Consider the following 14,344-nt stretch of genomic DNA (forward strand, 5'->3'; position numbering starts at 1 on the left):
AGCATAAATTGAAAAATTCAATGATTCATGCCATGGACTTGGTTTTATTGAAAGAAGGCAAACAAAAATGAGGAGAGAAAGTCAGAGAAGGCGCATACTAGTAAAAAAAAAAATCTTCCGCAGTGCTTTGCACTTTACTCTTTGTAAATGGTGGGGGTGATCATCTTATGGAAGGAATAGTATTTGCACTCAGTGGGAGGTACAATGTCCATGGTGGTCGTGCTTATCTTGTCCTTCTTGAAGCCGGCTTCAAGCAGATGAGGCACCTGGCTCTCCTGAAATCATTAACAGTTTGCTCAGTAAAGCTTCAAGACGTTGTTATCCCTAACCTTGCCCTATTGCAGCAGGTTAACGTTTGTCCTGAACTCAAGGCTGATGTACAGTGGAGATGCATTTTGTCTTAACTACACAAACCCTTAATGCTGATTGTAAAAAAACACATCTTGATATTTGACAAGAACCACTGATTGATTACCATAATTATCATGAGTGAATGTTTACCTGTTTGTAATCAATTGTCAATTCAATTGAATTTTAATGATAAGGAGGTCTTAGTTCAGCTTTAAAAACGTAATAAAAATTGAACTTTGGTCTTGCCATGTGTCCAAGATAAACGTGGCGTGTTAATCTTTAGGGAATTTGAAATGTATGTCTTGATTTATGATCTCATAGCTTGGGAAATAACTTCAAATTCATCTTTGTCCTAATTGACGTTTTTTTTTCCCCCCTCCTCCTTTCCACTGTTGTATCGCCAAACTTATGATGATACACAGACTGCAATTGCGATTCATACAACCATGATAGCAACTCACCTGAAACATGGTCTCGATATTGTTATATTTGCCCTTGAGCAGCTCGCCCCAGGAGGTCAGATTGCAGTAGGTGAGGACGCCGCCGGGCTTCAGCAATCGGTGAGCGTGACCCTACACACACACAAAGTACCAACTTATAATGTGATTCCACTTTTAACATTTGCCACAGCTCCAAATTGTGTTCAAACCTTGATGAAGTCAAACTGGTGTGTGTGCCATTTGTCTTCAGACAGAGGGTATGTGTCGTACAGGATACCTAAGAAGGGAAGACAAAATGCTTGTTAGAAGTGGTTTGCAGGAAGTCAATGTGACTGTGATTTCATACCGTCAAAGTGGTTATCCGGCAGGGTGGGTACAACCTCCTCCCAGAGACCCTTGAGGGGGACAACCTACGACGACACCCAAAACTGAGCAGAAAGTCTTAACAGACCAGGGTCCCAAAAAAATTTCTATAGACCTTGTGTGGTTGAGACTTGGCCCAGTCCTCCAGTCGGCTAAAGACGCCGTCGTTGCACTCGATGATCCAGTGCTCCTCAATGGGGAAGGATTCCACTTTAGTGGCAGCAATGGCCATGCCGAAACCGATCTCCAGAACCCGACCGCCTGAATGACAAAAATCATTAGACCCAATAATATCCACCGAAATGATCTCTTCAAACTTGACCTTCAAAATTGCCATAGTAAATCGAACAAAATAGATTGATAGGTATTGCAGTGATTTAAAAAATGTTTTAGGTTTCCTGTTGAAGTTAGTTGGGTGTGACTAGAAAGCTTACAGGGTTTCAAGAATATAAATAGACGTGAGTGGACTAGTAGATGCTTAAGGTGTCGTTGCTGGGTTCCTGGTTGATTTATTGGCCTTCAATTCCTTACACCATAGTAGGAGGCAAATTGCCTTTTTAAATGTAAACTACAGTACCACAATAGTTTGGTAACTTAGTAACTAACTATCAATGCCGAGAAACTTTCGGTCCGGACACTTGTCCTCCCTCGCACATGGGAGTGTGTGAGTCTATTTTCACACAAAGCAAAAATGACCCCCCCACCACACTCTGCAGACTTCTTGGCCAATTTCCATGACAGCTGCTGGATTCTGTTCACTTCCCCCCCCCCCCCCCCCCCATCTAAGTGTGCACCAGAAATTTGATCAAAAAAGGAAGTAAAACTTTGTTAATTCGCCGCAAGTACATCCGCATGCCATATTAAATCACTTTTTTTTTCACAGAAGAAAATTTAGAAGGTGGTTAATGTTAAAGAAATAGATCAATGAATAAAATAAAACTATGGGGCAATTTACATTAAGATAATAAAATACAAGGTCAAGTAACCTTTGGATGCTGCCACCGTTGCCAGGGAGTGCATGTACGGGGTCTCCCAACGCTCCATCACGGGCTTGCCCATAATCTCCAGGTGAGTATCCGCTTCATTGTAGCCAGCGGTGGCGTCGTGCCACGAGGATTTGCAGTCCTCCCCCTTGGAGAAAATGGGTTGATCGACTGAGGCGCTGCTGCTCATTTTGCTTGTGCCCGGCAAGACTGTCTGCACGGCGTAAGGGGGGGCGAAAGGCGAGAGGCAAGGGTTTTATATTGGGCTCTGGAGTGCTGACGCTGCGGGGCATTGTTGGCATTGCAGGTCAAAGGCGCAAGCCACGGCGCTCATTCGCCTCCGAGATTGTCTCCGTGCTGGATGCCCCACTCGGGTGAATAATTTGCAATCTCAAGCCACTCATCTGAGGCAAAGTTAAAGATAGTTGCAATATCCGTTTTAAATAAGATATATAGTCCCATAATTTAAAATAGTATCGTCATCTTGAAACACCTTCTTGCTGCTAATTCTTGAATCTGAGCGTCAACGCTTATTGGTCTGTTGATTCGCATTAGAGTGATTACTCTTACCTTTTTGATTTTTGAGCAGACCTGTCGCATACAATTTTTAAAAGTACAATCCATTTGTATTTTGGCCAACTTCCTTACTTTATTTGAGCGTCATGGCGGTACTTGGAGAGCTAAATACTTTTTGACGTGGTCCTTGATGTAAAACATGAGACGGACGTGAGGTCAGCGTAGGCAAGTCAGGCACTGCTGCCCTCTGCTGGACTTTTTTAGCATGTGAAGAAGAGAAAAATAGACGGGCGACCTTATTTGGGTCGTTTCAATGCAAGTCAAAATTGAAAAACTAATCTTTCATTTTCTGTTCACACTTTTATGTCTGACTCCAGTGAAGTGGTGCCTCAGCAGTCATAAAGTTCACTGCATGTCACTGGCGTGAGAAGCACCAATGTATGGAGATTTTCACAGGTTACAAAGTTCAGACACACAGTCCATCTGTTCTAGGCCACAGCTGTTTAAATAGCACCCCTTCGGTGTGCAAAAATAATCAACGTTGCATATTTACAAAACCAAATGTTGCAGGTGTTGAGTCTATGATTTGTCGTGGTCATATTGTGTGTTACTTTGCAATTGTTAAATTATATAGATTTGTATATTTTCGTAGCCAGAATGAGACAGATTTTTTTGTTGACTTAATTCATTTTCACAGTAGGTGCAGCTGTAACATCAACAATAATACAACAAAGCACATAATATTAACACAAGTAAATGTTTCTCCTATCATTCATGTACAATAATGTGTAACCTTTTTCCCCGTGCAACATTACACACAGCACAATGACACTACAATAAGCCAAAAGAGTTCATTTTTGCCCTCTTCGCATCAACCTGGACCACCATTACCCAGCATGCACTTCAGGCACATTAGCCGAGGCTGAGTGGGGTTTTCTCCTCACTGAGGGTCCTTGTGTAGTCATGGTTTAATGTCCACCTACCTCTCATGCTGCAGGGGCCTCTTTAGCTACACTGCTTGTGAATATTAATGTGAGCGCTCACAGGCATCGACAGCAACTTTACCACTGCGGTTTTCATGTTGTGGCATTATATACGCGAATAGTTTGGTTGAAATTAGCTAAATGAAATGTACTTATCATTTTGATGAGATCATCTATTGTAGCCATGTCACAAAAGCTGGCCTTTTGTGTGAGGTTCTACAGTCTCTAGGACAATTCTCTTAACATTTAGAGAATGTAGAGGTCTCAAATTATTCCCCCCTATTCAGTATTGTGAGTTCCTGAAAATAAAGCCACCCCCTTGAAATGATGCCAACGTGGGTCTGTCTTCAAGAATGTGGCAAATGTGCACCAGTTATAAATGACTTTAAATTGCATTAAGGTTAGTTACATTTATTAAGAGTGAATGTTTTATTTATTTCAAATTTCATTTTAAAATGCATTAAGTAATGCATACAGGTTTAAAATTATGTCATTTAGGGCGAGTTTAACAAAATAAGATTGGTTATTTGACAACTTGAGCCACAAGACGGCAGCACCTTCTCTATTTGTCTTCATGGAAGGTCAAAGGTCGCCGTGATGCGCGTGAACCTATATAGTGTGCGTGTTTGTGTGCGTAAATATAAATTGACATCCCTTTATTCAAACACCGGAATATTTGAACCATTGATGCTGCACGTGAAAAAAAATAGACAATGTAAGTGAGGAGGTAGTATTTGTAATGGTTATTTCTTTGGATGAATTGTTTGCGATCATCCAGTGGTGTTCTTCGGGCTGCTGCGCTGCGGTGCGGTGCGGTGCGGTGCGGTGGTGGTCGCGGTGCAGTGTTCCTTTAAAGGCGGTGCACACTTTCGTGTCGTCATTGCGCAGAGCAGTTTTGAACCAAAAAGCGGAGTGACCTTCCTTGCTTCGCTCTCAGTGTGAGAGGGGCAGCAGTCAAGCGAGAAGCCGGCGGCCACACAGCTCACGCAGCCCCCCCCTCCGCTCCAAACTCAGAAATGAACAACTTAATCGGCGATGAAATCGGGTAAGTGTCTTCCTACCAAGCGCCGTTACAAGGCATGGAGTCGTTTCCGAAATTCTTATTTTGAATATAACTTGCACTGTTCTCTTTGACAGCTAGCATTAGCTAACGAGCTAGGTTAGCTCTAGTAAGTTAGCCAGAGCGCTAGCACCTGCAAATAAGGGCAAAAAGTGACATTTATTGTGGAAATTTGCTATTACGGCAGCTTGAGTACAAACGTCCGACGTTGACCTTGTCTTCAGCCACATTTTTTATTCAGGAAATATCCCAATACTCTCGCTATTCACTTATGCCGGTTGTGTTTTTCTCTCGGTTCGGAGCATCTGCGCTAACCAAGCTAACATTTGCCAGTGAAGCCCAAGTCAGACTGACTTGGCCAAGAGGACACTTAGCGGGCACCGCGGGACTGTTTGAGATGATTTCCCCGGCTAGTCCTCCATCTTTCACACGGTCGTAGATTAAATGTACCCAGTTTGATCGTACGGATGATAAACTGTCAAGTGTCAGCATCCGAGCCAAGCATCCATCCGTGCTCCGACTACAGACTGGATACAGCCGGCTGCAGCCTGTGCCATTGTACCCTCACAATTTGCTGTTAACTGGAGGGTGAAAACGAGCATACTTGGCTAAATAGATGATGACAGAAGCATGTGAGATTAAATAAAGCGGAAAGATGGAGAAACTAGTGCTTAAATCACCACCATGTACTTACTGTCGTCACATGTACACCTGAGCAGTCTAATTTACATCAATTGAGTATTTGACAATTACTGAGAGTTTATTTATGAATTGATTCCTAACATAATTAATTGCAGGCAGCAATTTTGGATTTACACCGGTGAAGCTGGCTCTTTCCGCCTATGTACTGTTTACATCAATCTACCTGACTTAAGTGCACTTATGTACTTGACTGCACTTTGACGTCTGACTGTATACCAATGTACGATATACTGTTTGCAGCCACGTACCTGACAGTGTCCTCATCTACCTAACTGTGTACAAATGGATTCATTACTGTTTACATTGGTGTACCTGTTTTTATGCACCCAAACCTGTGTGTTCTCTTTCCATCTGTGAACTTGTGATGGTCATTTCATATTTCTTTTTGTAGAAAATTATTTGTTGGTGGGCTGGACTGGAGCACCACACAAGGTAAGTATCATAACTGTCATATTATTCTTGCTTTTTAAAAGAAAATGTTTTTTGCGGTAACCTTAAAACTACACCCAATAGCGTGACAGCTTTGTTGAATACGCAAGCATTCCTGTTGAAATAATCATCAGCCAAAACGGTGCCATTTGAATAGGTGTGTTGCTAAATACAATCTCATTTAGTTAACTCTCCAACGACTGTGACGTTAACGTATTGAACAAGGTTTGCTCATCATTGGAATATTCCCCCCACCCAGTACTTTAATTTAGCATGAGAACATTTGGAGTGGTTCGAATCTCGCTCCTTTTACATGACTGAACGTGACTTTGGTGTTGTTACACAACCTTCTCCGAGATGCTCTAGCCCGCGTCTCAACTCTTCACTGATGATTTCTCTCTCGTCTGACCACCGTGTAACTTTGGACTTGTGTGTCTTAACGGCACTGTAGCATAAAGATTACAAGCACAGCAGTGTGGAACTCAGCTTGTTCCCTTGGCATTGACCGCAGGGCTTCCCAGCAATGAGAAAAGCAATTACAGACTCCTCATTTGTTGAAACTTGCTCACTTGGACTCAGTAGGCGTGTGGCGGCATCTCGGGGCTGCGGCGCTATGAAAGTTGACATCAGGCCAGTCCTTTAGGAATCACTTTAAAGATGTTCATTTGTGTTTTCCAAGCTCCATTTTTCACGCCGAATGAATGTGTCCGCCCCTCGTAGCTATTTCACGTTTGCGGTGTTGCTATGATGATTTAATCGTTCTTTTCTTTTTTTTTTTATTTTCCCTCAGAAACCCTGCGAAACTACTTTTCACAATATGGGGAAGTGGTAGATTGTGTTATAATGAAGGACAAAACCACTAATCAGTCGCGAGGCTTTGGTTTTGTCAAATTCAAAGACCCCAATTGTGTACGGACGGTGCTGGAGACAAAGCCGCACAATTTAGACGGCAGAAATGTAAGTGTGAAAAGACTCCTGAAACAATACATGTGCATATTTTAAGAAACCAGTTAAGCTAAGTGCAAGAAAGCGGTAAATGTGGTATACATGTTACTAGCAAAAACGGATTATTTGTTTGCTGAGCAAGATTTACCTGTTTAAATTCAAATTTAGCAGTTCACTTCATCAATCATTTATTCAGATAAACGTTTGACATCGGTGGGTAAATATTTCCTCTCTATGCCGTCAGATTGACCCGAAGCCATGCACTCCTCGAGGAATGCAACCTGAAAAGACTCGAACTAAGGAAGGCTGGGTGAGTAGAATGGGACTTTTTTTTTCTTGCCAGACGGTGCTAGGTGTAATAATTGCTAACTAAGCAAATAACCAACCAATGGGGAATTATTTTTTTTTTTTCACAAATCAATACTTTTGGTCAGTCCCCATTTTATTTTTTATTATTGACCAATATGAAGTGTTGAAAGTGGCTTGCACTCTTTGACATTCCTTTTTTTTCTGGAAAGTGCTGGTTTTGCAAATGTAAGGGATCTGCCCAACACTAGAAAAACACAGAGACTGCGTTTATGGATAAAGCAATCCCGATAATCAAAAGATGTATTATGATGGAGGTCTTTCTCGCGGGAGCAGCCTCGAGCCTTTACAGTCGGAGTGTCGTGCACTGCGACTGCAAAGAGGAGTGAGCGGAGGAAGCCGTGTTCCCTGCCTGATCTGTGGAGACTAGTGTTTGCGTTGACATGACATGTTAAGAATTATACCCCAGGGCAAGAGGAGAACCTAATTTCTTCTGCAGCGCCTGAATAGATGATGGCTAAGTGGCCTTTTCCCCCCCCAGGGATAGCCTTTAACAGACACTGTAATCCATACACTCCTTGTTTTCTTTCAGAAGGGCAGCAAAGCCGATAGCAATAAATCGAAGAAGATATTTGTAGGTGGAATTCCCCATAACTGTGGCGAGCCTGAACTCAGGGACTATTTCAATAGGTTCGGCGTGGTGAGTATTGTCACTCGGCTTTATGACTCTTTGGGACATCTTAATTCAAATTTAAAAAAAAAAGCTCGTTTTATGGAATAGGAAAGAGCAAATGGACTTTTTTCATGATTTAGGTAAACGAAGGGACCCCGTCTGCGTTTTCTAAATGTCCATTGTTTCCCTTTGTCCAATTCAAGGTCACAGAGGTGGTAATGATCTATGATGCGGAGAAGCAGAGGCCCCGAGGTAAAAGCTGATCCCGTTTTCAATCCCACCCTCCCTCCCGTCCGCCCGCCCTCCCTCCCTCAATACCTTACCATCTTAAATCTGATGACAAACTATTCTGGCCCAAAGAGAAACAGACCATTCAACTGTGGAAATGACATTTAATCACTGCAGCGCTCCATTTGAGGTCATACCAAGCTATCCTAGCGTGCACTAAATAGACAGTATGACTTCTGTTGTGTCAAAATAACAGTCGAGACTTTTGATACCTCATTTTGAGGATATTTTAAGGATTCATTGCGTGACTTTTTTTGAGAGAAAAACAATCAGAGATGCACAAATTTAATGGCAAGTAGTTAGCAGATGCTTTGGGAGGAAAAGCGTTAACTAAAATGGGGAGACGTTGGAGGCAGCCAGATGGTCAACATGCAAAAGGAGAGCGAGAGAGAGAGCAGTTTGAGTTCCAAAGGCGATTTGACCTTCAGTGATTGTGTATTTCACAAGAACAAGGGTTGATGTTACATATAAAAAAAAAGGGCCCCCTTATGAACTGCCTGAAAGTCGAAGTAACATAATTGCATCTCGTTCAATCCTCCATGTATAGTGACACTTTCAGCCTCACTGGAAATCAGAGCAGCCACCGGCAATGCTGGTGTCAGCCCGGGTCGGCCCAGTCACCTCCAGTCACATCTGTTCCATCTACATTTGTCCTACATCGTAACGATGCCGTGGCCACGACATGTTCTATGTTGCTCTTCACTCCATTTACCCTCTGTTGGGAGAAACGGAATAGTTTGTCATTGGACTTTAACATGACCCAACGCAACCAGTTAACACCATTGCACAATCGTTGTAAGCGTAACTTTTAAAACGTGATGTATAACGTGGCATTAAGTTTTCTTCACCTTGAGTTTGCACATAAGTGATACGTGTACCTTAAATGGCATATTATGTTTTCCCCCCCATATGTAGAAAAGTTAAGTATATTTGCAAGTACGCCCTTTATATTTTCTTTTCCTCTGTGCCCCCCTCCCCTTCTCCTCGTGAATTGTTTGAATGTGATTAACTGTGTCTTTTAAGGTTTGTCTTTTCTCCTTTAGGTTACTGTGCATTGACTGGTACCACAGAGGTACAGGCCAAACTTTCGAAAAAAGGCCCAAACGCTCAATTGGTTCTTGGGGTGTATACAAAGTCAGAACTGTTAGAAGATATTTTTTATTTTGTTACATTGCATAAATATAGCGTAAAATGATTGACAGTAGTTTGGAATAGAAAGTCCTAAATTGAGATTGAGGACATTGACAGATGTTATTAATATCAATAGGCCACATAACTTGGGGATACTTGGCTGGAGGTCTCTGAAATCTCGTTGTCTCTAAGGATGTTTTAGCGAATTCAGGTTAGCTCCCCGAGTAGAGATGGGTACTCAGCCTAGTTCTGCCAAAGTGGAAAGTTGATTTAATTGAAGTAGAAGTAGATCACTGTGGCATTTGGAAAAATATTGTCTGAAAGTCCGTGTTTTTGTTTTTATTAATTTTGGCTCAGTCGTCAAAATTACATTTAAAACCTACATTTTGATAAATTAGTTTTTTTTTGTGTGTGTGTTCCTGGTGATCTTTGTATGTGCCCCATGAAAATTCATTTTTGGGAGAGCAGTTCTGGCCTATATCTTTGTGTTACCATTTGCAGTGTTTTATTGTTGAATTTTGGCTTATCCTGGCTGACTCAAAAGTCAAATCTCAAATTTGGGAAAGCTTGGAGAAAGCGCTAGGCATTCTACAGTTTGTGTTTCTCCATGTTTTTTGTAATGCATTAACAATGGCTGCCACAAGTATGTGCTCCGAAGCAAAATACCCAGGACCATTCAAGGTGGGGTTTGGATGAAACCGCAGAAAATATATACCTTTTGACTTCTAATTAATTCATGAATATTTATCATCCATCCTTCATGTCCAATGGTCACTTCATGGTCCAAATACTCCAACGCAATGTTTGCAGGTATTGTAGTCTTGGATTTTGTTTGTTTTCCCGCTCGTGCGACGTCATCCAAACCCCAAGAGCCTCTCGCTCAATCTTGACAGGTCCTCACTCTGCCGAATCCCGATACTGTTCTTCATCTTGTGTTGTCACAACCCCCCCCTGCTACCTTGATTCACTCTTGGTCGTTGGCTAGGTTTTGGATTTATTACTTTCGAGGCCGAACAATCAGTGGACCAGGCTGTCAACATGCATTTTCACGACATCATGGGCAAAAAAGTGTGTAGTTGTAGTTTTATTTTAACCTTCAGATCAAACAGAGGCTTTGGCGACTGACTTTATATTAGAGTGGAATGCAATGCCGTTGCATACAATTTGACTCCCATTGCAATATGTTACAATCCGGCTTCTGAACACAAAAACATTTTTGATAAACTGTTCAACTCTGAATTTGGATATTTTAGGGCTTGTCGCCCAAGGCTCTGTTTAAAACTGACCACTCCTCTAGGTTGCAATATCAATCTCAAAAGTAATTCTCTTATGAAAAAAATATATATATTTGTAAGCCTACATAATTATAATTAAAATCACAGCTCAATGAATATGAGTAGAATTGACCTAAAGGATTGGTCCAATCAGTTCTGTTTCTTTTTTGTTTTTTGATATTTGGTTGGCAGGTCACTTCCACGTCAACATGTCTTCTTTTACGTTAAAAAAAAAAAAAAATCAGTGACCTCAATCAAAGAATCTCCATACTGTGTCCATCCGCTTTACAAAAACTGAATTTAGGAGGTCTCTTAAATCACACTTGAAAAAAAATTGACGATTTTATGGCGCATGCCAGGATTGGCATAAGTAATCTGATTACAGCAAGAGAAAAAGTAAATGATTCATGACACACAACAACCATTATAGTCACTGTGTCTATTTCCACTTAAACGTGGCAATTGACTCGATTATTCTTAAAATAATGACTCTCAGGATACCTTAATTAAAATGTGGCTTTCTCATTATATCTAGCCTACATCCAATCTGAATTGGGTAATAGATTTATCCCAACTTGTAAACGCTCCAGTTAAGACACCCCCTCTTGACTTTGCCCTGATTTTTTTCCAGCAGGCATCAAGCCTCAACTTAATCCATTGTTCTTGACTTGACATTACCTTACACCGGGACTTGAGGGAGCTCGGGGGGAGGTATGAGTTACAAAATTAGAAAATGGAGCACATCAAACTGAGTTACAAATCCCAGTTCTGCTGTTGGGGACTTTCCAGAAGTCACGGTATCCATCACAGCAAGCTGTGATGCCCACGGGAACAAGCGCTCCGCTAGCTGTCGGCGGCGGCGGCAAGCAGGGGCCACTACCCGACTTGCGCCTAATTGGGTCGACAGCGATAAAAGAGAGGCTTGCCAGCAACACCTTTAAAGCTGGGTGGAATTTGTGATTCATTTTCTTCCTGCAAGGTGACCCCAATAACTCAAGCCCTCAGTCTATTTCTGGTTGGCTCCCCCTTAGTCTCTGCCCGGTTTCCTTCAGCTGGTTAACTGTTTGTTGCTGTGCCTTGTCACACAGCAAGTTAGAAATGGAACACAAAAAAAACTCATTAGTCTTGGAACAAACGGATGACTTTTGAGTCACTTTTTCGACAGAATTGTACCTTTTGACACGGTATGAAGATTCAGTTTTATACTGGAAAAAAATGTTCGTTTTTTTTTTCTTTCTGCATGTTTACCTTGTATTTTATTAGAATTGAAATGCAATTTTCTCTTAACATCCATCCCCCTTAAAACGTATTCCAAATAGAATAAATTGAGATTCTTCATATATTTTAGATGCAGAAAGGTAAGTTGTAATTTTATATTAGAGTATACAATTATATTTGTAGAAGGCAGTTCATTGAATTAATAAAAATAAAAAAAATCTATGTTTCTCAGGTACATTAGATTTTCAGATCAAGACATCTCTACAATTTTTGCAATTTTTTTTTAATCCAATTTGATTTGTAGTACCTGATACACATAGCTGTACTTGTCTCCTGGTTACGCAATAATTTTTAAAGTGAAACTTTTGAAATTGGCCCCAAACAACAAAGATAAATGGACAGGTCTGACTAGGTGGGGGACTTGACGGGCCATTTGCAGGCGTTACCAAATGTGTCCTCCTTGTCCTTTTGTCCAGGTTGAAGTAAAGAAAGCAGAACCCCGTGACAATAAAGCTCCTGGCCAGCTCGGCCCAGGCCAGTGGGCACCCAGGAGCATCTTGAGTGCAGCTAATGGTTGGCCAGCACAGCCTGCCCACAGTTGGCAACAGCCTTATGGGCCACAAGGTGAGTTTTGGGACTTTTTAAAAAAGCTCAACTGGACCTTGAGCAAGTCTACTTTTGTCTAAAGCGTTGTACTATTATTTTGTCCTTGAAGGCATTTGGGTTTCCACTACTGGCCCACCTATAGGTATGCTCTCAACCTCACCAAATCATCTCACCTTATGTTTTCTTTGTGAAATAATAACTTTAATTGAAGTCATTTTTACGTTATGATGGCAAAATGACTTTTTTTTTTTAATGTTCTAATTGCTCAGGTGGTTACGGACCGCCATTAACAGCGGGCCGGGGAACCCCGACACAGCCAGCTTCACCTTTCAGTGCGTTCCTGGTCACCACCCCAGCAGGCAGTTTTGCTGCGGCTCAGGGCTACCCTGCGCAGGGCTTCAGCACAGCACCTCAATTTGGTGAGGGACACACGATTGGCTTAGGTGGAATAGCAAGCACAAACTTCACAGGAAGAAAGTGTAGAACTTGATGGGAAGTGGATGAAAGACAAAAGTATCATACAATGTGCAACTTATGAATGGAGAAAAATCATTAAGAGTATCATTGTATTGTTTAACAGGTTACACTTTTGGCACTCCTCAAGCAGAACAGTATGTTCAGCAGGTTCCTCCTCCACCTACTACTCCCGGAAGTGCAACATTAGGCTTTGCTCCTACCACTACACCAACTCAGGACTTGAGCAAAGCTTCCTCTGGGCAGCCCGACTTTCCGTATAGCCAATATGGTGAGAAACGTCTTTCTCTCCCTTTTTTATTTGTTTTGCACCTAAGCACAGCCCAGGCCTCAGGGTAAATTTTGGTCCCAACTTAGTTTTAATGCGAATGACTTTGACTTTGAAATGCATTCTTGACACCGTGAACTAAGAGCTAACTATTGGAATGAGGTTTCTCCAGAAAAGCTGTTGTGCAAAAAGCAAATCTGATTGGTCAGGATGATTTTTTCACTGTGAAAATTTGCGTAATGATTATATTTCACATGAGGCAGCATGGTCAAGGTGTGGTTTGCACATCTGATACGGTTGTGCAGGTCGCCCCCTACCGTTTTTGTTGTGTCACTGTCCTTGGGTGTTTTTTGCCTTGGAGAGGTTGATGACAGGAACAATTTCAAGCAAAATAGCAGACTGTTATTTGTGAACTAAACTTTCCTGTGGCCTCAAATGTTGTCATCCAACGCAGGCTACGCTCAGGACCTGACTGCGTACAGCCACACCTTTGCAGATCCAAGTCAGACAACAGCCTCATATGGCTCAGCACAGCCGACTGCTGCTCCACAGCCTGTCGCCAACACGTTTGGAAGAGGGCAAAACCACAACGTACAAGGCTTCCACCCGTATCGACGTTGACTGGCACTTTGGGACAGGAATTATGTAAAATTTTATACAGAAATATTCTGGGGGGGGGGCGCGGGCAAAAGGAGTCAGGTAAATGTGTGTTGGATTGTTCTTTGGGTTACTTTAAATGCACATTGTGAGATGGAAACCTCCACGTAAGTAGGTCTTCCAATTTGGTCAATAGAGTTGTACAAATATTTTTCTTTACCTAATTTATGGAAAATTCATGATGAAACTCAAAGATGCTTTTATGTCCAATATGTCAACAATGTTTTATAGTAGAACTAAAACTACTTTGCAATAATTTTGATTGTTGTTGAACACTAGCACATAGACTATATGAAAAGAGACTTACATATAAATATGTATATTTATGGTTGACACAAATGAAAACAGGGTTTTGCATTTCCCCAGCTTTAAATTCTAGGGAAATTGTTTTTATTTGGTCACTGTTGTTTACGTTCTGAGCCTTTCAAGTTTGTTTGAAATTGAGATTATAGATATATATTATACACAAACTGTGCAATTTTTTAAAAAGGAATTTTGTACTCAAATGTACACTTTGCTTGTTTTTTTTTTTTATTTAAAGATGTAGACTTCCCTCAGGTGGCTGTTTTGGGTGCGTTATGCACTTATGCAAAAAGGACAAATTATTAAAAAAAAAGTCGTTACATGGATGTCTTTTCTCTTAATTTATTTTGGAATCCTGAAGTAATAATCTAACT

The 14,344-nt window shown here is 41.4% G+C and overlaps 2 protein-coding genes across 4 annotated transcripts; one reads left to right on the forward strand and one right to left on the reverse strand.

The window, feature by feature from the left end:
- Window positions 1-24: 24 nt before the first annotated feature.
- Window positions 25-2,406, reverse strand: gamt (guanidinoacetate N-methyltransferase). Its single transcript, XM_049732199.2, has 6 exons — window positions 2,141-2,406; window positions 1,270-1,415; window positions 1,138-1,201; window positions 1,001-1,068; window positions 813-923; window positions 25-275 (listed from the first exon to the last, which is right to left on the reverse strand). The coding sequence occupies exons 1-6, from the start codon at window positions 2,325-2,327 to the stop codon at window positions 135-137; spliced, it is 717 nt and encodes a 238-aa protein (XP_049588156.1). The 5' UTR covers window positions 2,328-2,406; the 3' UTR covers window positions 25-134.
- A 1,806-nt stretch (window positions 2,407-4,212) lies between these two features.
- dazap1 (DAZ associated protein 1) lies at window positions 4,213-14,292 on the forward strand. Of its 3 annotated transcripts, XM_049732197.2 has the most exons (13): window positions 4,216-4,351; window positions 4,574-4,681; window positions 5,790-5,830; window positions 6,618-6,784; window positions 7,017-7,082; window positions 7,671-7,778; window positions 7,955-8,003; window positions 10,156-10,238; window positions 12,139-12,286; window positions 12,378-12,410; window positions 12,538-12,687; window positions 12,849-13,013; window positions 13,465-14,292. In XM_049732197.2, exons 2-13 carry the CDS (start codon window positions 4,653-4,655, stop codon window positions 13,629-13,631), a joined length of 1,206 nt encoding a protein of 401 aa, XP_049588154.1. In that variant the 5' UTR covers window positions 4,216-4,351; window positions 4,574-4,652; the 3' UTR covers window positions 13,632-14,292. The 3 variants fall into 3 exon arrangements, with proteins under 3 accessions (XP_049588155.1, XP_049588153.1, XP_049588154.1); XM_049732198.1 differs by having other exon boundaries at window positions 4,213-4,681; window positions 7,674-7,778; XM_049732196.1 differs by having other exon boundaries at window positions 4,214-4,681.
- The last annotated feature ends 52 nt before the right edge of the window (window positions 14,293-14,344 follow it).

Source organism: Syngnathus scovelli, chromosome 10 (assembly GCF_024217435.2).
Source record: "Syngnathus scovelli strain Florida chromosome 10, RoL_Ssco_1.2, whole genome shotgun sequence".
NCBI classification, from domain to species: Eukaryota; Metazoa; Chordata; class Actinopteri; order Syngnathiformes; family Syngnathidae; genus Syngnathus; species Syngnathus scovelli.